Below are 24,580 nucleotides of genomic sequence, written 5' to 3' on the forward strand. Positions count from 1 at the left end.
AACTGACTCACATATCAGACCTTGGACATTGTGTTGTTTTGATGACAGGTGTCCTTGGAACTTGCTTACATTGTCAGCAGAGAGGCTGTGATTTCCTTCTACATCTCAGTGTTATTTAGTTTGTTTCAGAATATCCAAGAGTACTGGTAATCTTACCCTAATAAGTGTCTGGTCATCTCTAGAATATGTATTAATCCCACCAGTTTAGTCAGGGTAAAATTAATTATTCATGTTATATTTATTTACTTAGGTTTATAAAATATTTTTCTATGCACACCATCTAGGGATTTTAAATGTAATCTTCAAAACCATAGGCAGTTTTATTCCTTGTACAGAACAGAAATAGAAGGCTAAAGAGAGGTTAAATAACCTGCAAGTAAGTATCTAATAATATGACTAGTGGAGTCAGATTTTGACTATATGTCTGTCACACTGCAAAGTCTGAGTACTTAACTGTGATGATAAGTCACATCTCCTGGGTGTTGAGTTCTCTTAAAATTATGGTTAAATTTTTTTTTTAGTTATATATAACATTAGGATATATTTTGAAATAATCCCAAAAATATGAAGTATAATTTGTTTGAATTTAGTCCCCAGCACTTCTCCCTGTTCCACAATGCCTGCTCCCTACTCTCCTCCTTTATTTATCTTTCTGAAATTTATTTATAGTTTTTAAAATGAATATCTTGTGGATATACTTAATGTTGGGATTCACTGTGCTACATCCATGTGTATACAAAGAAAAGTTTGTTCCGATTCATTCCAGTGTTTCCCCTTTTCTTGTTCCTAGTTCCTCTTGCTGCTCAATCCCCTTCATCTTCTCTACTAATCTTTAATTTTTTGAAATTCCCTCTCTTTTTTTTCCCTTTCTCTTTCTTGCTTTCTCTCTTTTTATCCCCTCCTGGTACCCCATTTTGGTTTAGCTTCCACATATTAGAGAAAACATTTGACCTCTGACTTTTTGGGACTAGCTTATTTCACTTACCATGATAGTCTCCACTTACATCCATGTACCAGCAAATGCCATAATGTCATACTTCTGTATGGCTGAGTAATATTGTGTTGTGTATATATACCATATTTTCTTTATCCATTCATGTGTTGAAGGGCACCTAGGTTGGTTCCATAGCTTGGATCTTGTGGATTGTGCTGCCACCAACATTGATGTGCCTGTGTCACTGTAGTATGCTGATTTTAAATCTTTCAGATACATACTTCGGAGTAGGATAGCTAGTTCCATTCCTAGTTTTTTGAGGAATCTCCATATTGCTTTTCGCATGTGCTAGGTGAGCACTCTGCCGCTGAGCCACACCTCCAGTCCCTGGGTCTCTTATTTTACCAAATGAATTTGAGAACTACTTTTACTAGTTCTGTGAAGAATGTCTCTAGAATTTTCATGGGAATTACATTGAATCTGTATTTCGTTTTTGGTAGTATGGCCATTTAAATGATGTTAATTCTGCCTATTCAAGTGCCTGTTGCACTAATTTACAGTCCTACCAATAATGTATGAGTAAGTGTACCTTTCCCTCTACATTCTCAGTAGCATTTATTATTATTTGTACTCTTGATAATTGCCATTGTGACTGAAGGGAGAGGAAATCTCAATGTAGTTTGAATTTGCATGTACCTAATTGCTGGAGATGTTGAACAGTTTTTTCATATATTTATTGACCATTTTTATTTGTTCTTTGGAGAAGTATCAATTTAGTTCTTTTGCCCAATTATTGATTGGGTTATTTGTTTTTTTGGTGTTAATTTTTTTGAGTTCTTAAGGACCAGGTGGCGAAGACCTTCTCCCATTTTGTAGGCTGTCTCTTCACACTCTTAATTATTTCCTTTGTTGTTCAGAAGCTTTTAAATTTTATGTCATCCCACTTAATGATTTTTATTTTATTTCTCGTGCTTTGGGAATCTTGTTAAGGAATTCAGTTTCTGTGCTGACATGCTGGAGTGTTGGGCCTACATTTTCTTCTAGAGGTTGTAGGCTCTCTTATCTAATTCCTTGGTCTTTGATCCACTTTGAGTTGACTTTTGTGCAGGGTGAGAGATAGGGGTCAAATTTCATTCTTATAGATAGGGATTTCCAGTTTCCCTACCACCATTTGTTGAGAAGACTATCTTTTCTCCGAAGTGTATTTTTGGCATGTTTCTCTAGTGTCAGATAACTATAATTATGTGGATTTTTCTCTGTGTCTTTTGTTCTGTTCCACTAGTCTTCATGCCAGTACCACACTGTTTTTGTTACTATAACTCTGTAGTATATATAATTTGAGGTCTGGTATTATGATGCCTCTAGCTTTGCTCTTCTGGGTCTCTTAGTCTTTTTTTTTTTTTTAATATTTTTTTAGTTGGACACAACACTTTCATTTTATTTATTTATTTTTATGTGGCGCTGAGTATCAAACCCAGCACCTTGCATGTACTAGGTGAGCACTCTACTTCTGAGCCACAATTCCAGTTCCTGGGTTTCTTATTTTGCCAAATGAATTTGAGAACTACTTTTACCAGTTCTGTGAAGAATATTGCTGGAATTTTCATGGGAATTACATTGAATCTGTATAGCGTTTTTAGTAGTATGGCCATTTTAACAATATTAATTCTGCCTATTCAAGAACATGAGAGAGGTCTTACCATCTTTTAAGACCTTGAGGTCCTTCACCTTGAGACCTTGTTAGATTTATTCCCAAGTATTTTATTTAAATTTTTAAAGGCTATTGTGACTGGGATAGTTTTCCTAATTTCTATTTCAGCAGATTCATTATTGGAGTACAGGAACATGATTAATTTATGAGTGTTGGTCTTGTATTCTGCTATTTTGCTGAATTTATTTATGAGTTCTAGAAGTCTTCTGGTGGAGTTTTTTGTGTCTTCTAAATATATGGAGTGTTGTCAGCAAACAGAGATAGTTTAAGTGCTTCTTTTCCTATTTGTATCCCTTTAATTCCCTCCATTGCCTTATTGCTCTGGTTTGAGTTTTAAGGACTATGTCAATAAGAGTGGTGAAAGTGAACATCCTTGCCTTGTCCCTGTTTTTAGAGGAAGTGCTTTTCAATTTTTCTTCATTCAGAATAATGTTGGCCTTGGGTTTGTCATATATAGCTTTACAATGTTGAGGTAAGTTCCTTCGGTCCCAAGTTTTTCTAGTGTTGTAAACAAGAATGGGTCAAATGCTTTTCCTGCATCTATTGAGGTAATTAATTATATGATTCTTGATCTTGATGCTATTTTTGTGGTGAATTACATTTATTGACTTCCATATATTGAATCAACCTTGCATCCTTGGGATCAAACTCCTTGTTCATGGTGCCTTGTGTTTTAAATATGTTTTTTATATGGTTTGCTAATATTTTATTAAGAATTTTTCATGTATATTTATCGAGTATATTGGCTTAAAATTTTCTTTCCTTGATTTGTCTTTGATTTTGGTATTAGGGTGTTACTGACTTTGTAGAAAGAATTTGGCAGTGTTCTTTCCTTTTCTATATTATGGAATAATTTGAGGAGGCTTGGTATTAGTTCTTCAATGGTTGGGTACTACTTTTCTGAGAATCTTTCTGGTCCTGGACTTTTCTTTGTTGGAAGACTTTTGATAGCTGCTTCAATTTCATTACTTGATCTGTTTAAGTTTTCCACATCCTCATGATTCAATTTGGTTTGGTCATATGTCTCTAGGAATTTGTCAATATCTTCAAGATTTCCTAGCTTAATGAAATATAAATTTTCAAAACAATTTCTGATGATCCTCTGAATATCAGTAGTGTTTGTTTTGACATTTCCTTTTTCTTCTGAATTTTGTTAATTTTAGTGTTTTCTCACTTTCTTTAGTTTGTCTAAGGGTTTATTGATCTTTATAAACTCATTCTGGTCCTTTTAAAATATTAAGTAGCTAGAATACAATATCTGTTGTATGTGGAAGTTATCTTATTTCTGAACTGTAATAATTCTGAAGCACCAGAATTATACTCTGGGTTCCTAAGTGTTCATATGATGAAGAGGATTTCCTAGTTGTTTTTAAAATGTATCATATAAATGAAACACTTGCCATTTGTTCTAAGTGACTAGATCATTTCCAGGACATACTTCCTCTCTGCTTTGTCCATCATCATGATTTTTACTCTAGGTTTTCCTAGATAAAAGCCAGTAATCTCTACTAGATCAGTCAGGAAGAATGGGAGGGATGAAAGGAGGAGTTGGAGCAATTAGACGCCTTTTAGTATAATTTTAAAAAGAAGCAGTTAGAAAAAAGGAGTAGGGCAATATTTAGAGCAACAGATATATAAACGCTAAAGTAATGTTTTGGATTAGTGCTATGGAAACCAATAGTGATGAAGGACCAGATGTTGAATTTCCAATCTCTTATGGAGAGGTATTATAAAATGCATGATTCAGGTACTTTGAAAACATTGCCTAATTACTATAAAGGTAAGTGTGGCCACAGCCAGTTTCAGTATCTAGTGTATCTAGACCAGAATCAGTACTATTGACTCTAGTCTCTTGATCACATGTTAAATAGTTTGTTGATCTTAAAATCTTGTTTCTGTATTTGGTATTCAAGCACACTGAAGATCAGAAAAGTGAAATATTTGGTTGATATTATACCACTACTAAATAGTTTAGTATAGAACAACTCTAGTAAAAAGCAAAATCTCATCTTTTGTCTGAAGATGATGTTAATTGTCAGTGTAAAGTCAGAAATATATGCCTCTGAAATGGGGCTGTGGGGGATTTTCACTTTCTGCATTTTAGATTTCTGAAATAATCCTTATGTTTTTGGAATCAGAAAAAAATCAATTTTAAGTGCTAATAAAACAATAATGAAACAAGAATATCAGAAATATTGAGGTTGAAAGAACATGGAAAAATATCAGTTTTATAAAATTAAAGGCTTTTTAGGGAGGAGTATCAGGATATAAGCCTTAAAGATTGTTAGGGAAAAGATTTATAAATGATACATAAGCCATAAAAAAAGAATTTGCTTTTTATTTGTTAGACAGTGGGAAACAATTAAAGAAGTAACGTAGAACTGGTTAGTTCTTGTAAGGATAATTTTATTACTTTCTCTGTGTATACACACACCCACATACTTTTTATTTTTATTTTTTGTTGTTGGTGGGGTACCAGGGATTGAACTCAGGGTCACTTAACTACTGAGCCACATCCCCAACTCTGTTTTGTATTTTATTTAGATACAGGGTCTCACTCAGTTCCTTAGGAACACACTGAATTGCTGCAGCTGTCTTTGAACTTGTAATCCTCCTGCCTAAGCCTCCTGAGGTGCTGGGATTACAGGCGTGGGTCACTGTCTGGCTCTGTATATATTTTAAAGTAAGACTAATAGAGGGTATACTTCAGTTTTGTAAAATACATCAGTTCTGCACATCATAACCAAATGCCCTTAAGTTATAAGCAATATTTTAAAAGGAAAACAGAAATATGATGCAGTAATTGAAAGATTGGTATTACGTTTTAAAACATTCTCTTGTAAAAATGTATTATGCTCTTGAGTATAACTACTACTTGGGTTGGAATCTGAACTCTGTTGTTCATTATTTCAACCGTATTATTTAATCTCTCAAATTATTTAATTTGGGCATATTATTTACTCCCTTTCAGCCTTGGTTTCTCATCTGTGTCTTAAAGAAAAATAATATTTTTCTTATAGGATTGTCATAAAGCTTAATGACCCTTTGTATATGTATGTGTGTTTTAGGTGTATAGACATACTTGTTATGTAATTTCTACTTGGTAAATAATGAATGTTCAATACATACTTAACACTAATATTTTTATTGGATAATTAGTAAGAGGCACTTCACAAAATATATGTAACAAATAGGTATCAAAAATATACCAGTTATTATCTGAGAAATAGCCATATAAGATTTTTTTAAATCAAAACTAAATTAGTTAATTTTAGCCTATTTAACATAGTGTTTTCTTTTCTCTAGTTCATCAGAGAAGATATGAAATATAAAGATGCTACTAATAAACACAGTCATCTGCACAGAGAAGATAAGCATATAACTGTTGAGGATTTATGGAAACGATGGAAAACATCAGAAGGTAAGATTATTGTAGTGATTGTGATCTCTTATCTTCTGCATTTCTGCCCTGCTTAGCTGTTGATAATTCACTAATTGCATATGGTTTTACAAAAAATTTAAAGTAATATTTATGTGAAAACACTTACATTTTAGTAACTATTCCAGTTTTTATTCTGAAAAGTGACTTTTATCTTAGATTTATTAAGTATCAGGCTGTTTTCAGATAATTTGTTACTTTATACCAAAATGAATAAGATAGATAATATATGCCCAGGAGCTTAAAGTTCTGTAACATTGTTTCAGCTACTAAATTGCATTATTTAAAAGTTGTATCAAATAAACATAGTGTAACTGTTAGCTTTTTTTGTCAGTGACTAAAATGCCCAAGAGGAACAACTTAGAGCAGGAAAAGTTTATTTTGGCTCATGGTCTCAGAGGTTTACTCCATGATAGGCCAACTCCATTGATCTGCACTCAAGATGAGGCAGAACATCATGGTAGAAGGGTGTGCTAGAGCCCTGTTCACCTTGTGCAGCAGGGAAGCAGGGTAAGGGAAAGGGGCTGCAGTAAAATGAACCCTTTCAGTGTATTTCTCAGGGACCCACCTCCTTGGGCTCTCCAAAGGGCTTGGACTGTCCTGCACTTTTAATCTTGCCTATTGTGCTCTTGCCCCACCTGCCTACTGCTACCATCCAGTCAGTCCATTCAAAGTATTATGGACTGATTAGGTTATAGCTCTCGTAATATGATCTTTTACCATTCCTGCATTTACAGAGGAGCTTTTGTGTGACACCTCATATCCAAACCATCACACACTTTCCCTGGTCTTTAAGAGCTCATGTCCATCTTACAATGTGAAATGCATTTATTTATCTCCAGGAGTCCCATAATCTTAAGAGTTTTAGCATTGCCCAAAAGTCCAAGTTACATATATCCAATATACAGTGGTACAGAGTACATATTTCCATTTTAAAAGGGAGGAATAGGGACAGAGAGAGAAGGGATGGATCAAAACAAAACTAAAACCCAACTAGGGAAACGGGTCCTTTTATTTCATCTATAGTTTCTAGGACAAAAGGCAAATAAATGTGCTCCCCAAACGGAGCACCTTTAATCTTGCCTGTTGTGCTCTTGGCCTCTCCCTTAGCCTGATTCTGTCTTAATCCAGCAGCTTTTCTTCAGCAAACAGTCCACTTTACTGGTACCTCTTATTCTAAGATCTCCATTCCAGCTTTGGCTTTACCTTCACAGCTTTACATATCATCCTCTCACATTGAGATTCTGACCTTGCTTTGTTTGGCTTCCTAAGCCTTTCTTTGAAATTTTGGTGGAAACCTCCATGATCCCTTTGCTCCATATACCTACATTCCTGCAGAATGAGCACCATGGGGACGATGCCCAGGTCTGCTGACAGCTTGAAGACTAAATAGCCAGGCCTCCTTGGACAAATGCTGCAGTGGCCTCTGAGTACGTAGGTGGCTGAGCATAGTGAAACAACTTCCTAGGTTCCCCTGTGCAGGCATGGTGCCCCCCAGCATCTTTTTTATAGGAATTTTCCCTTCTATATTCTGAGCCTATAATAGGTGTGGTCTTATAAATTCCTGAGATGCCCTCAAACCAGCTCTCCTATTGTCTCTGCATGAAGCACTTAGCACCTCTTAGTGGCTATAATCTCTTTAAAAATCACACTCTTCTTGACCACAGTTTTACATGCACTCTTCTGGTCAAACTATAAGTTTTAAAAATCCTTTAGCTCTGCTTTTTGATCATGATTCTCACAGTAAACCTAGCTAAAAGCTACCAGCAAAACCCATGCCGCTGACTCAATTCTATGCTGCCTGAATATTTTTCTGCCAGATTAATTAGTCCAAATTTAGTCTCATATGAAGTCTCAGGACATGAGTTCTTTATCAGAATGTAGTATGAATGGCCTGTAGCACAGTTCCAAGTAGAGTCATATTCAATTGTAGGGCTGTACTGTTTACTGATCCCAAAGAAAGAACTTGTAGGACTCAATAGAGAGATTTGAGAAATTTTATTACTCATGTATTCCTCTATGGTGGCAGCCAGAATTACAGTGGAGGGTCCTACCATCCTACAAGCCAGAAGGAATATAAGGGGTAGGTTGCATGCTCACTGTGCAGGTGGAGTTCTTCAGATGTCTTATGAGTATAGTCTTTTACTTTATAACCGTAGTCACTCTGCTTTGATTCTCACCTAAAGATTGGAGATAAAGGAAGTGGGCAACTCTCCCTTTCCATTTTCTTCTTTATTCTTTAGAATCCTCCTTATTTCACATCAGTCTTTCCTAGACACTGATTAGTATTTAACCCAACACCTGTTCCCTTCCCCTATTTCCTTAATTATCATATTCTTTAGAGTCATTCTTATCTCAGCACAAGCTTTCCTAGACTCTGATTAATGTTTCCCTAAAATTCCATTCCTTTAGTGCCTTAAAAGCCCTTTAAGGGTCCTCACAGTCACATACTGCCGCTTGTCTTCTGTGAAGCCCTTGTGGTAGGGATTTGGAGGCACATTGCATTCATATTCTACAGTACAAACAGCATGAACCCATCAGCAGCCATGCTAAGGTTATGAAGATAACATATAAGGTATAGTAGTTCTATGCTGAGGGAAAGGAGGATAACCACTTAGGAGTATATCAATTGAAACAGCATCAATAGCATTACACCTTTACAAAAGGTGACTCAAAGGCTACCAGTTATATATACTTAACATTCTGTTCCTAAGACTGTACGTACTATACCTTATGCAGCCATAATCATATATAGTGCCATTTTGTTTTAAAAACCATCTTTCTTTTGTGAGTATTTTTTCCTCATTTAACAAGGCTATGCTATGTTTCATCTGATGAAGAGCTGTTGAGCAGTGTGGGAGGTTAGAGTCAGTACCTGAGATTCCACATCAATCACTGCATCTGGTAGGGAAAGAACAGCTTATGAGTAGACTCACCAGTAGGCACGGTGCTGCATTGTGTGGTTTACCTTTATGCTCTCCCAGTTCCTACGTGTATATGGTAGAAGAAGGAGAACTTTGACTAGGACACAAGGCAAGTACATTGTCCTTTCCAGTGGTAAGGTAGGTAAGGCCATCCATAGGGCCCACATATCCACAGTACACACCATGACAGTATTGGTGACATAAAGAAAAGCTGTCTTTTTAACTGTAATTTGAATTGCTACCTTCCATGAAGGCCCATTCCATTTACTCAGGTACTGAAGAGATATGTAATGTTTGTCTAATTAAAGCAAAAGTTTTATTTAGTAGCCATTTGGTGGGTGAGTATTTTTAGTCTGGTTTTGTGTTATTCAAGTTCATTCCATGCATTTACAAGTTGGGCTACCCAGGGAAGTCTGTGTGCTGTTATCACAGGGAATTCTGAGCAGATCCAACATTTGGTCTGGGTAGCATGATAGGTAACTTCTATTGCCCAGTCCAGGAATAGGTTACTTGTTGATGACCTATGGAGAATATGACAGGGGTATAATAGGCACCTGTAATGATAAATTAGCTCTGTGAAACAGTATACAATGTTAGAATGTTGCCTACACTGTAGGCTTGCCTGGACAGCTGTACCATACCAACCTTTGCACTTCACGGATAGAGAGAGAATAAGACATTTCTAGAGTACAAAACTGCCATAAGCTGATAGAAAGTGTTCCTTGGGTGCTGACACCCAAGAGTAGCATTACATGTAATTGTGAGGACCAGGTTCCCAACACAGTAGGCCTTACTTGTAAATTTTGACATCCTTTCTCCCCTCAAGTGGTCAGTAAGGCAAATCACTGGGGGCTACTTATACATCCCCCATGGGGTCAACTCATGCTTCTTGTCTCCAAAGTGATGTTTTGAAGAGCTGGTAACAGTAGGTAGTTACTTTTGTCCTAGACTCGTTTAAGTGTTCTTTATCTGTAACCTTAATGCTATTGGACATGGGCACTAAAGAAGGTATTAGCAAAGGTCTAGCACATAGTTCTAGTTGCCAGTTGAGTGCTAAGCTCATTTAGAATGATGGCTATATTGGGAATGGCTGCATAAAGTGGAGGGATCACCTTATTTAATGCCCTGTAGTCCACTGTCAAGTTCTGCTTATCTTTCTTATTGTTCACACAGAGAGTTAAAAGTACTGTGGATTAAGCAAATTTTATTTACTTTAGCTAGTTTATATATGGTCTCCATTAATTCTTGATGGCTACTGAGGAGCTGATGTTGTTTGGTGGCAATAATTCAGGGATATAGGCAAAATGGCAGGGCGGTAGCTGAGTGTGGTGGCATACACCTGTAATCCCAGTGGCTCAGGAGGCTGAACCAGGAGGATCACACATTCAAAGCCAGCCTCAGCAACATAACAAGGCCCTAAGCAACTCAGTGAGACCCTATCTAAAAATAAAAAATAAAAAGGGCTATGGATGTGGTTCAGTGGTTAAGCCTTCCTGGGTTCAATTTCTGGTGCCCCCCCCCAAAAAAAAACCCAAACAAAAATAGCAGGGGGGTGTTCAGCATGCCTTTTAATATTGGCTTTACAGCTGACACATGCTTAATCTCCTAATAACACAAACAGAACTCCCCCACAAGACATCAGCACCTATTATATATTAAGGAGCTGGAGTTGGTAGTGGGTGGATGGAAGGTATCCATCCATGCTGTAATGTTAACATTATGTCTTGGACCCTAACTGTCCCCTAAACCCCATATCCAACAACAGCAGTTAACTTGCCTGAGAGTTTATTAGGTTTGCCATATATCAGTGTACATTCAGCTCCTTTGTCTACCAGTGCTTGCTCTGAATATTTCTTGAAAACCAATGTGTTGCCAGTTTTGTGAATGGTCTCTGATCCAGAGATGGGGACCTCTGAAACTTGACCTACCCCCTAATTGTCGCACAACCATAGGCTCAAAGATTTCTCAAGGGGAGCTGTGGACTCTGCTTCCATTACATCTTCTAATAGGAGAGGCTTGTCTTTGTCTCTTTTTGAAGAAGTCCAGTCTACCTTTTCCTTATTGACAGGTAATGGATGAAACCTCTTGGGCTTTAGCAATTGCTTTTTATACCTACCAATGGTAGTGAGGTATTAGGTTGTTTATCTATTTTCCTTTCATTCATTCCTTCTGCAATCAAGTCTCCCCACTTCAGTCTATTATAGACTCAAAGAGGTCCTTCCGCTTTGGGCTTTTTTTCAGACTCCCATTTTCTCCTATAATCTTTCTGTCTCTGCTAGATCTGCTGTCACATTGTACTGCTTGCTGGAGTGACTGCCCTGTTAATAGGGATAATATTGATTACCTGGGCACCATAAATAGATGGAAGGGCCACATGTAACACTGCATTCCTAATCCTGACAGTAAAAATAGTCTGTTTCTGGGAAAGGTTACATATAAATAGATTGTTTTATTTCCATTTCCCACAAATAGCTCTGTAGTTCTTCCATACCATAGGTGTCCAGGTGCCTTTAGGCACCTGGAACATCTCCCAAATTTGACCATATATTGTGAGTGGTGAAAAGCTTCCAAGCTAGTAATGACCCTGCAGTATCATCAGCAGCACTGGTGTAAAGCCGCTGACGTAAAGGTGAGCAGTTTCTGAATCCACTTTAGAACTATAGTTCTATATCATCCCCTCTGCTCCATCATCCTGCAAGTGGAGCAACTATGCCAGTATACGTTCTTTCATTTTCTGCTTGAACTTGGACTCCAGTTTCACCATCTCTGTGAGAGGATAGGGTCTTCTGGCAGTATGTATATCTCTCTCTGGAGTGGGGAACAGGTCTGGATCTACCCACTCAGGCCACTCCTGTTGGGTCTTTAACTTTTGTATCATTGCTGATCTAGTTTCCATTATATCATCACCCTCCACCTCAACTTCTGAGTCACTAGAAATAATAGACTCTGTGAGTGGATCCCGTCTGAAAGTCCTAGTTTTCACTGACTCCCTAATATGGACTATGCACTTGTGATGATCCTTCAGTTTAGCAAAGCAGCATGTCATAACCTGCAGACACACATCTGTTAATTTTAAATCAAACAGCACATCCCTGCTTCAACCTGCTCTAAACAGGCTCCTCTTTCTAGTGTCCACTCTTCCTGTACTCTAGGAATTTAGCCTGAGTTGCTAACTCCCATTATCTGGCTAACTTTAATGCACAAAGCAGTGGCCATGCCAGTTGCTAACTCCCATTATCTGGCTAACTTTAATGCACAAAGCAGTGGCCATGCCAGTGCTGCCATGAATTCTCCGTTTCCTTTTACTTTGCATGGCTACTTTGGATGCTGTTTCCAATACTCTCAGCAATCCCTCTGGGGTTTTCAGGGTGTTCTTGTACTCATGTGGTAGTCCCGATCCCTCTAATAGGGAATCCCCCTCAAACCACATCAAGGCTTATGGCCAGCTTGGGATTTCCCCATGTTCTTTCCCAACTCCACAGTAACTCAACATGTTCCTCTTTGGGATATTGCCAGCTACACCAGTTGTTCAATCCCAGGGCTGCAAATACCCCAGCATACTATTTACTGATCCCACAGAAAGAACTTTAAGAACTCAACAGAGAAGTTTTGGACATTTTATTTTTCATGCAGTCCTCTGCAGTGGCAGACTGGATTACAAGTGAGGACTGCACTGCTTCTATAAGCAGAGGAAATATACGAGCTAGGTTGCATGCTCGCTGCATAGGTGCAATTCTTCAAATGTTTTATGAGTAGTCTTTCACTTTTCATTTTATGAGTAGTCTTTCACTTTTTAACCACGCTGCTTTGATTCTTACCTAAAGATTGGAGATAAGGGAAGGGTCCAACTTCACCTCTCCATTTCCTTCATTATTACATTCCTACTTATCTCATTGCAAACTTTCCTACTATTTCTACTACTAGAAATAGGAAACTAAAATGTCCAGTAAGCTTAGATTTTTTTTTTTAGTATCAGAGTCAACCAAGATATCCTGCTAGTACTCTTTAGGATTTGGGAATATGATGCATTGAATGGAATCTGCTTAACTTTGCTTTGAAAAGGAATACGGATTTGACAGTTTGACTCTTCTCCTATGGCCTGGTTCAGTTACCATCATCTGTGGCCTGGATAATTGCAGTAGCTGCCTAATTGGTCTTCCTGTGTATGGTTGGGAAGGTTTAAATGTACTCTTTTCTCTTCATATTTTCAATGATTTTATTCATTAAAATGAGCTGACAATGTATAGATTAACAGGGAAAAAAGCAAAGAGATCTTTTAATATGCTTAAGCACAGTAGCCATATATAAGATATGGGACTCATTGAGGGGTAAGATTGGCTGAATTTTATTTAGAGCTAAATGAAAGGATAGAGTAGTGGGCTTCTTGGAAAAAATGAGGTAGACCAAACTGGCAACACAGGAGAATATTTGTCTTGTTGTACAGATGAATTCTTCCAGGTAACAGACTCTCTCTGGGCCACCTGATACCTCATCTCTTATTTCTCCAAAAACAATATTTCCGGTACCTGCCTCCTGCCCCACACAAAAAAGTATTTCCTAGAGAGAAAGGTAGATGTCAGATAGAAATGCCTCTTTCTGCATGTGTTATTTATTTTACTGATGTGGGCTTCTTTTTACAAAAAGACAGCTTTTCACAGCCATTCCTGTGTCTGCAGAAGTTTTTAGTTTCTAAGAATAACCAACTTGAAATTTGTCAAGGAAATGTATTTAAGGTATTATATTTGTGCTATGCTGTAGCCTGTTCTTCACCAGGAAAGGTATTCTACTCAAAATAGAAATATGATCTGTTCAAACCCATGTAGCATCACAGGTCTTTACAAAGACCTGCCACACGCTCTGTCTTCTCCTCCCAGCTCTCTCATCTTTCTCTTCTCTTCTCTTCTCTTTATCCATCTCCTTCATTCACTGCTTCATCCAAGCTGGATTTCTTGCTGCTCTACAAATGTTGGAATGGTGGTGTCCTCATCTGCATAAAATCTATATCAAGGAAGTTCTTTCTGTAAGGTCTACCCTGATTACTCTTTTTAAAATAAGCAAACCACATCCCATGTTTACTCTTTTTTTCTCCTTAGCACTTATGACCCTTCTTAGTCAGCTTTATACTCGCCTTCTAAGATACTATAGAACTGACCTATTCGTCACATTTCTCTTCTTTCTGCCCACTTCCTATGTAAACCTTAGAGAGCAGGGTCATTTTAAAACAATTTTTAAATGTATTCTTTTTAGTTATACATGTTAGTAGAATGCATTTTAACATATCATACACACACGGAGTATAACTTCCCATTTTTGTGATTATATATTACGTGGAGTTATACCGCTCATGTATTCATATATGAACATAGGAAAGTTATATCCAACTCATTATACTGTCTTTCCCATTCCCATCTCCTCTTTCTTCCCTCCAGTCCTCTCTGTCCAATCTGGTGAATAGCCCCTCCACCCCCTTGTTGTTAGTCAGCATCTGCATATCAGGGAAAGCATTTGACCTTTGGGCTTTTGGTTTTTTGGGATGAGCTTATTTCACTTAGCATGATACTCTCCAGTTCCATCCATTTACCAGTAAATGCCATAATCTTATTCTTCTTTATGGTTGAGTAATATTCCACTGTGTGTATGTATCACATTTTCTTTATTCATTCATCTGTTGAAGGACACCTAGGCTTGTTCCATAGCTTAGCTATTGTGAATCAAGCTGCTGTATGCATTGATGTGGCTGCATCAGTATAGCAGGCTGATTTTGAGTCCTTTGGGTATATACTGAGGAGTGGGATAAATAGGTCAGATGGTGTGGTTCCATTCCAAGTTTTCTGAGAAAACTCCATACTTCTTTACAGAGTGGTTGCACCAATTTGTAGTCCCACCAGTAATGTTTGAGAGTAACTTTCCCCCATATCCTCATCAACATTTATTGTTACTTGTAGTGTTGATAATTGCCATACTGACTGGAGTGAGATGAAATATCAGTGTAATTTTAATTTGCATATCTCTAATTGCTAGTGATATTAAACATTTTTCATATATTTGTTGACCGATTATATTTCTTCTTCTGTGAAGTGTCTGTTCAGTTCCTTTGCACATTTATTAATTGCATTATTTGTTTTTTTTGTTTTTTGGTGTTAAGTTTTTTGAGTTGTTCATGTATCCTGGAGATTAATGCTCTTTCTGTGGTGCTGGTGGCAAAGATATTTTCTCATTCTGTAGGCTCTCTCTCTTCACATCATTGTTTTCTTTGCTGTGGAGAAACTTTTTAGTTTGATACCACCCCTTTTTTGATTCTTGATTTTATTTCTTGCATTTTAGGAATTTGTTTCCTAAGCCTACATGATGGAGATTTGATCCTACTTTTTCTTCTAGTAGGTGCAGGTGTCTGGAGTAATGAATAGGTTCTTGATCCACTTTGAGTTGAGTTTTGTTCAGGGTGAGAGATAGGGATCTAATTTCATCTTATTACATACGGATTTCCAGTTTTCCCAACACCATTTGTTGAAAAGGCTATCTTTTCTCCAATGTATATTTATGGTGCCTTTATCTAGTATGAGATAACTGTATGCATGTGGGTTTGTCTCTGTGTCTTCTATTCTGTACCATTGGTCTTCATGTCTGTTTTGGTGCCAATACCATGCTATTTTTGTGACTGTAGATCTAGTATAATTTAAGGTCTGGTATTGTGATGCCTCCTGAGAGCAGGGATCTTTGTCTATTTTGTTTATTATTATATCATCACATAAGGGAACTCTGACATTCAAGGTTTTGGTCTTACTGTTGAGATCTCTTGTGATCCTGGAGAACATTTGTGGGTTGGTTTTTAAGCTTAAGAGCTTTTCAAGTGAATAGCCTCTTCTACTTCTTTTTCCCTAGATATTCTTCTTAATTTAAGATATTACTTGTGATATTAAGATATTACTTGTGATAGCAAGATGTCCCCCCAAGTCCATCTGTGGGCCTAAGTTATCTACTCCTTTTCTCCTAGTTCCAGTCTCCCACCTATCCTTAGGGGTCTAGGACCGGGAGTAGTAGAGGCAGGGCTTCTACTAGCACAGTTGCATGGAAGGGAAGGAAAAAGATTCAAGCAGCATAAACCTTCCTAAGAAGCTTTATAGTGACAACTGATTTTCCCAACCCATTTCAGACTTTGTTTATTAAAGGGGTCATTTTAGGTGGGGCACTGTTGCTAGAGCAGTGGTGGGACACAGCACGCAAAATGTCCAGGGCTCTGCTCTATGTTTTGTTTCTGTTTAAGTTGTCTCTTGGAAAACAAGTGATTCTTCTGAAAAAGTTTGAGATTACTAAAGAGAAGATTTGAATGAACCTTGAATAATGATCTGTAACTCAAGGTTGTTTAGTTGAATGTATACCAAAACATATGTGTACAACACATGTACATACATACACATTCATTCTTTGCCCCCAAATGCTGTTTCTCCAGTGGCAATTCATAACTTTTTTATTCTGATATTCAGTAAATATTTGTTGAATTAATGAAATTATAATTCCTTTTGAACATTGAATGCTCCGTAATCCAATACATTAAATATTTTGACTGTAGTCGTCTCTGTTATAATGTAATACATGTATTCCTAAACAACTTTTGCAAAATTATGAATTTAATATGACAAGAGTTTAGGGAAGAATATGGATGAAACAGACTACTCAAAACCTATGCATCTTTGTAACCAGTGTACTAACAGTACTAATGAAAATACTAGTACATGTAAAAAGAAATTTTAAATTCCTAACCAATAAATAGTACAGTAGATATAGGAATTTACATTAGAAATAATAAATGAAGATAACTTAATGGAAAGGGGGTACTATGTTAGGTAGACTTAAAATCGTTAAAAAAATAAATCAATAAAAGGAAGAGAAGGACAAAGTGCATGAAGATGAGAACTGAGCAAAAAGCATTTCCAAGACAGAGGCTGTGACTGAATTGATCTAAAAGAATGGAGAGGAGAATGGTCTCATCTTGCCAGGTTGATGGTTAGTATACATTGTATCAATACACTGTTTCTTGGTGATATGCAATGATATAGTATTTGGAAAAGTCCCATGCAAAATGATGGGGCTTGTATATTGGCATGGTCCCTAATTACCAATTGCACATAAGCTAATTCATGTTATAGAAACATGTGCAGTAGAATGGCATATTTGTAACGTGCTAAGCAGGCATTGTGTTGGATCCCAGGTATTAACTGTGACTTTAAGATGGATGTGAGTTCTACCGAGCAATTTACTGACTTGGAAAGATAAAATAAGCAAATAATGGCAATATAAGGCAATATGTGCAATAATAGAAGTAAGTTTAGAATAGGAGGTACTTAACTAAAGGGAATGATTAAATTTCTTGTAAAATTATGTTCAGAAGGTATGTCTGGTACGGACTAAAGAATGACCAGGAGTTCTCAAATGATAGATAAGGACGTATACCATAAACTGCAGTACCTTTATAACTTCTTTAGTTACCTGAATATTCGCTAGAAGTGGGAGTAGAAGTGGCATTCTGTAGAATGTATGTGGACTTCCAAACTATATAATTTTAAATCCTGTCTCTTTTTTAAAAAAAAAAACATTAGTACTGAGCACATTTAAAAAGTTACTTAAACTGGGCCTGGTGGCATTTGCCTGTAATCCTAGCAGCTTGGGAGGCTGAGGCAGGAGGATCATGAGTTCAAAGCCAGCCTCAGCAAAAGGGAGGTGCTAAGCAAATCAGTGAGAGCCTGTCTCTGAATAAAATATAAAAAGGGCTGGGGACATGTTTCAGTAGTTGAGTACCCCTGAGTTCAATCCTCAGTACGCCCCCCACCTCAAAAAAATTCACTTAAAAATGTGATTCTTATGTGATGTAAATGTGTAATGTACTGAAAGTGTGTGGCACATCTAATAGGTACTTAGAAAATGTTGATTTCTCTTTAATAATATTGTATAAGTAAAAATGTTCAGCCATATTTAAAATTTTATAATATTTTTTATTTGGTCTCATAATATTCATATTTACCATCATAGTGTGCAAATGATGGTGAAATGTACTTAGTTTTTCTTTTAGAATGTTGTACACTGTGAAAAAGAAAAATTGTGTTATGCAGAAGTTGATTCTGACTTCAAATAGAAAAATTTCAACAGTGAAATCCTGTCTCTTAAAGAAATATTAGTACTGAGTACATTTAAAAATTTACTTAAGCTGGGCCTGGTGGCACTTGCCTGTAATCCCAGCAGCTTGGGACACATATTTTGTATGTGCAGAGAAAGTTTGATCAAGTTGCACATGGGGACAGTCTAACACTAATGAAAGCCATTTAATAAACTACTATTAGATTTCATAAAGATTGTGATAAATTCTGTAAGTTGCAAGAATTACTAGATATAGTTAAATTGTAGTCAGGTATCTAATGAAGAAAAATGTAGATAGAAAATTATTGATTGTGTACAAAATTTGGAGAGTAGAAATAGATAAATTGATTATATAATGTTTCAGAACCAGAAACTCACTGATTAGTTATAGAATATGGTTCTATACCTTGAGATAATCTTTCTATCCTGCTCAGCACAGATCTTATTCTACCTAAAGCCACTGTGTAATTTGAGACTTTACAAATTGAATAGCTATTTGAAAGTACAGGAAAGTGATTTTTTTTTTCTTCTAAAGGATTAGAATTCTAAAGGAACTGAAATAATCTGAGAGAAGAGAAGATATAGGCATTTAGTAATGGTTGTTTTCAAGTGTATACAAAGCCTAGCCAGAGAGAAAATAAGCAAATATATTTTAAACATGACATAAAAGGAAATGTAAAGGAAAATAAATTCCTGACTATGGATATTAAATTTCTAAAAGTAAGGGGGAATCATAAATATTTTCTTTATATAGCTTCTTTATATTTATAAGGTTTTTCTTCTGTGGGTGAAATATAGGTAGATTTTGAAATGTTGATAAAATCTACCAACTTATTGTTGGTTTTTATGTAGAATTAAAAAAGGTAAGTGAATCAGGTTATATTGTTTAGTATTATCCATAGAGTAACTCAGAACAGAAGCTTTGCAGATTATTAGGTAACATTATGTTTATGGATCCACCAACGAAGTTTTTATTTGTGGATGTAATATGCATAACCAGTCACTAGAGGAATATAAGAAAGTGTAAGATAACATCTTTCTCCTGAAGGAGTTTAACAGTATTTTGCTCATATACAGATGAAAAGTTAAGTGGAAATCCAATATGGCTTGAATAAATACTCTGTAAGTAGTACTGTTTTAGGATTTTAAGAGAATGGGCAGGTTTATTATGTGGAAGACTTCACTGGGGGAGATGGCTTCTTAATGAGATTTTCAAAAATATAAAATTTTCTTAGAAATGAGAAAGGGATATATGCAAGTTAGGAATTAACACAAGTAAATGAGTAAGTGTATTTTCTAAATTCTTCAAATAAGCATAATTTACAAATCAAAAATGTAATAATTTTTTAGTATATGTGAGATGATAAGTGCTGTTTTTATATCTGTCTTTTGCTATTAACATATAGTGCTGGGCTGGGGTTGTGGCTCAGTGGTAGAGCGCTTGTCTAGCATGTGCGAGGCACTGGGTTTGATTCTCAGCGCCACATATAAATAAGTAAATAAAATAAAGTCCCAAGAACAATAATAAAAATATTTTAAAAAAACATATAGTTCTTAATCTTTCTGGATCTTAGTTCTGTCATCTTTTAAATGCGAGTGAAAATTGTCTACCACTTAAGATTGTTGAGACAAAAATGAATCTGTTCATGTAAAATGTTTGAAACAGTGCCTAGCACAAAGCAAACGAATACGTGTTTTATTGAGTTTTTTGTAAGAAAAATGTGATCCATAGTGTTGAAAAGAGGTCTCCAAGTTGGGCATTAGTGATGGGTCAGAGATGGGGGAACAAGACTGTGTTTTAACCTGATGTGCTGCTCCAAGGATGGCAAGTAAGATTCCACTCAATCCATGGTGGTTGCCTAGAGCACTCTATTAAAAGAAGTTTGGTTTGTGTCTGTCTCAGAAGAAAAGAAGGATATCATTGTAGCAGTTACTGATTAGCAGTATTTACTGTGTGTGTGTGGGTGGGGAGGTTGTAGGATGCTTAGCATTTTAATCATCATTGTAGTAAATATTGGGATCTATTGCATTTCCTGTTGTAGAAAGCCTTGTAATACAGAATTGTTATAGGAAGATGCATTTATTTTATGCAGGAAGATTAGCGTTTAGCTTAATGTGATGTGGACTTGAATGGAAAGAGCAAAACATTCTGAATTCTGAGAAATATTTTAAAGGAACTGTTGGATTAATTTTTCCTCTGTTTAGAATAAATTCCAGTTTTTATTTTTTCTCTTTGTGATTTTGGACCCATTGAACTTGAAAGGGTTTGTTTAACTTGTGCATACAGTTAACATTTTTTTATTGTTATTAATTGCTTATGAGCAAGACATTGTTCTAGATGCTAAGGATACAGAATGTGTCCCCTATCTTTGACCTGTCCACAATCTGATAATGGAGAAAGATCTATTAACAAGTAATCAAGGGATATGCTATGATCTGTAATTGAGATTATATAGAAGGAACTGGAATAATAAAAGGGAAGCACATCTGTCTGTCTTGAGAATTAAAAGAGGATTGCGTTTATCTTACCATGGGACATTTATTTTCATCTCTTGTCACCCCTTTACTGGGAAACAGTCTGCTAGATTAATAGCTCTGAGAGTATTTGTAAAATAATACAACACATTTAAAACACAAAAGTACTTACTATGCTACAAATGCTGATGCTACAAATTTTAACACTTGTCACCTTCCATAGAAGACTTAACAGTTTTAAGAGAAGCTCCTGTTATGCTAAGAGACATTAAATAGAGATATTGGGTTTTCATTATTCACAGAAGCAGTTTATACACAAAGGGAGGCATGTTCTTGAGGTGGAGTCTAGTGTTTAGAATGACAAATGTCATCATATGCACCACTACAAAAAGTCTTTTGTAGTTGAAGTTTCTTCTATGTTAAAAATAGGTGTCACAAACATGTGGTTCATTTACTCTATCAAGCAACATTTAAGGGAGCTTGGGGAGCGGGTTGCTAAAAATGTGTTGTAAATATTTTTTGATTTATTTGTACATGAGGTAACCACTGTTCTACATTAATCAGATTTGCTTTTTGTACCTCACACTAAGTGTGCACTTGATTCCTTTATACTCAGACAGCTCTCTTTACAAATGTATTTAAATGAGTTCAAAGCATTCACAGTAAGTTTCTGATCTGTGTTAATCATGATCCCATGTTAGCATTTCAATGTTTTTTTCCTTTTCATTTCATATATACCCAGGACTGTTTTGGTTTTATGTTTTCTTCTTTCCTTTTTCTTAAAATGTTGATATTATTTCTTTTACTTGAGGACACATGAATTTTGGGTTATTGCACTACTGATGTGCCAGTATTAATAATACCTTTTTAATTTGTTGAAGACACTTAACTTTTTTTTTTTTTTAATAGTGATGATTGAGCCTAGGAGCACTCTACCACTGAACTACATCTGCACTCTTTTTAATTTTTTTTTTTAATTTAAATTTTGAAATGACAGGGTCTTGCTAAGTTATTGAGCCTGGCCTTAAACTTGTGATCTTCCTGTCTGAAACTCCTGAGTAGTATAGTAGTATAGTAGCCATAGTATAGTAGTAGGCCTATACTGTAACACCAGCCCAAGTGCCTTTTTAAATAGATCATTCTTTGTTTTATTTTGAAATAGAGAATACCTCTCAGAAGAGGATGGAGAGATCATCTGCTTCTCATATACATCTCTTTGTGCTTTAGAAAATTTGACCATTTCTATTCTGTAGGCACATATGAAGTAAACATGTTTTGAACCTCATTTTTCTCATATAAGAAGTTTACCAGTATATTAGTCATCATATGAGGATTTCTTATGATTTAAGGAAGCACTATTTTAAGATTGATTGTGAATTTGCCTTATTATTATTTGCCTAATACACCTAAATTATTCTACATTTCTCCTCTGCTGTGTTCACAGACTCAAGGGATACCTCAAGTTTGGAGTACAATAACAGAACCTTCTGCAGAAGGTAAAAATGAGGGCTGTCCAAGTTTCACTGTTTGTGATGGACTATCTAGAAAACAGCAGGCTTTTTTGAACATCATGTTGTTCTTTCTTTCCTTTCCTTAATTTCCCCAACAGTTGAGAATCAGTTGCATATGGATGTATGTTCAATTTTGCTTTATCAGTTCTTGGTTTGGAAAAGGGATGAGTAGAAGGAACTCTGGATCCGGTCCTGGATGTTCAAATGTATGTTTTTGTAGGAGATTCCATATATTAAATTCTGTTTTACATGGGACATACATTTACTTCCAGTGACAAATCCTCTGAGAGGGAAATGAGGAAAACCACCCCATTTACAATAGCCTCAAAAAAAAAAAAAAAGGTTTCCTTTTCTTTTCTTTCTTTCTTTCTTTCTTTTTTTTTTTTTTTAAATCTTCTCTATTCAAACAGCTCTTAGGGTTACTTAGGTTCCACTAAATGTTACTTAGCATTTTGGATTCAACTGAAATAGAAATAAAATAAATAATAATAAAAATAAAAATTTAAAGGTATTAGATAGATTCTTCAGTTTGAATACAGCCTTGGCTTATTTCTAAAAATTAACATTTTAATTATTCTGAAATGTATATTTATATACACATATTATATATAAATATATGGTTCAGAGGAAATGAATGATGAAAACGTAGGATAAATCACATAGCAGTTTTCTATACTTTATATTTTAAAATCTTTTTTTAACTCTATGGATGGTTAGTCTGGATGGAATAAAAAACATGAAACTTAGATTGTTTAATTTTCTCATCTAGTTTTATATTTTAAAGGTAAGATTATCTACAATAGGAGGTCCTCAGCAAGCAGTTCTCTAACACTTGTATAGTCCTTTGTTTCTCTCTTTGTTTCAGAATGAATCCTTTCAGAATGTTGGAAATAATGAACCATTTAGATACTTTTTATTTTGTAATGTTTGTAAGTAGACACTTAAATTTCTAGTTTGAATTTTGAATCTAGATTAGTCTGAAAAAGTGAAATAGCAAGTATCAATATCTCATGGAAAGAAATTTAGTGTTTACTTCCATCATGAAATTTCTTTACCATGTAATTGGATAAAAAAAAGTATAAAACAGGTGTTTATCACTATAGTTAAGAGCTATTCAAGGGCATATTCTAAAATAAAATGAACAATGTAGAGTTTGTGATTCACTCACATAAAGTTATAATAGTTAAAGTCATGAATTTATAATAATGTCCATCATATTCCAAAGTACATGTATGAAGACACGAATTGGTATAAATATACTTTGTATACAACCAGAGATATGAAAAATTGTGCTCTATATGTGGAATAAGAATTGTAATGCATTCTGCTGTCATATATAAATTAAAAAAACTAATTAAAAAAAAGTCATGAATTGAAAGTTTACTAAAAGAAAGGGAAAGAGACCAGCCTTGGGAAATGCTGGCATAAGGCAAAGGCAAAAGACTGACTAATGAAATCAGTAATAGCTATTAGAGACATGGAAGGAAAATCAAGAAGGTGATACCACCAAAGTCTAGAGCAGAGTTTTTAGGCAAGGATAGATGATTGAATAGATGAGGGCATAGTGTGTCATTTTGCAAACTATCTACCAAGAGTCCTCAGGAAGCATATTCCTTTTAGATCTCACTAATAACAATGTATGTGAGTACAAGTACTCCTGAGAAGAAACTTTGTGTTTATGTTGTGAATTTCATGACTAACTTTGTTTCCTTCTTTGCTTACCATTTTTAGCTATGATTAAGGATCTCTTATATTTTGTACATGCTCTTAACTCAGCTTCCATTTGTTTTCCTTGTCTATCAACATCTTTCATCATTTTTGTCTTTAGAATGTATAAATCTTTGTAAGGAATTTCTTTTCTTCTCCCTATCCACAACTTCCCTCCTTCCCAATAGTGGAGGAAATGGAGAGGAAAGACAAAAAGTGGTTAGTAATTGGATATTGAGAAATAGGATATGTGGGGTTAAAAACACATCAAGATTGGACAAGAAGGTCACTGATTAAACTTTAAGAAAACATTGGTATGGGGAATGAAGTCATACACACACACACACACAGAAAACCTTAAGAATGATCTAAGTGTAAGTAGTGCCGGTGCCCATCAATAGATGCATGGATAAGCAAAATGTGGAATATAGTACAATGAAAATATTAAGTGCTATGAATCTTAAAAAGGAAGAATATTTTGACATGTGCAACATGGATGAACAAATACTGCATGATTCTGCTTGTGTGAGGTACTTAGAGTAGTTAAAATCATAGCCATAGAAAGTAGAATGGTGGTTGTCAGGGATGGAGGGAAGGGAGAATTAGAGTTATGTAATGGGTAAATCATAAATTTCACTTTTGCAAGATGAAAAAAGGTGAATCTTGGTGAAGGTTGCACAACAATATGGATATACTTAATATCACTAGATTATACACTTAAAAGAGTGAAGGTGGAAAATTTTATGT

The 24,580-nt window shown here is 35.6% G+C and overlaps 1 protein-coding gene across 2 annotated transcripts in view; it reads left to right on the forward strand.

Moving 5' to 3' along the window:
* The window catches only part of Stim2 (stromal interaction molecule 2), a 170,230-nt gene that overhangs the window by 97,731 nt on the left and 47,919 nt on the right, over positions 1-24,580 (forward strand). For both annotated transcript variants that reach the window (XM_076864692.2, XM_076864693.2), the window contains exon 3: positions 5,952-6,066. In XM_076864692.2, the coding sequence (XP_076720807.1) occupies positions 5,952-6,066 (115 nt within the window). The remainder of the gene's footprint in view (positions 1-5,951; positions 6,067-24,580) is intronic.

Source organism: Callospermophilus lateralis, chromosome 8 (assembly GCF_048772815.1).
Source record: "Callospermophilus lateralis isolate mCalLat2 chromosome 8, mCalLat2.hap1, whole genome shotgun sequence".
NCBI classification, from domain to species: Eukaryota; Metazoa; Chordata; class Mammalia; order Rodentia; family Sciuridae; genus Callospermophilus; species Callospermophilus lateralis.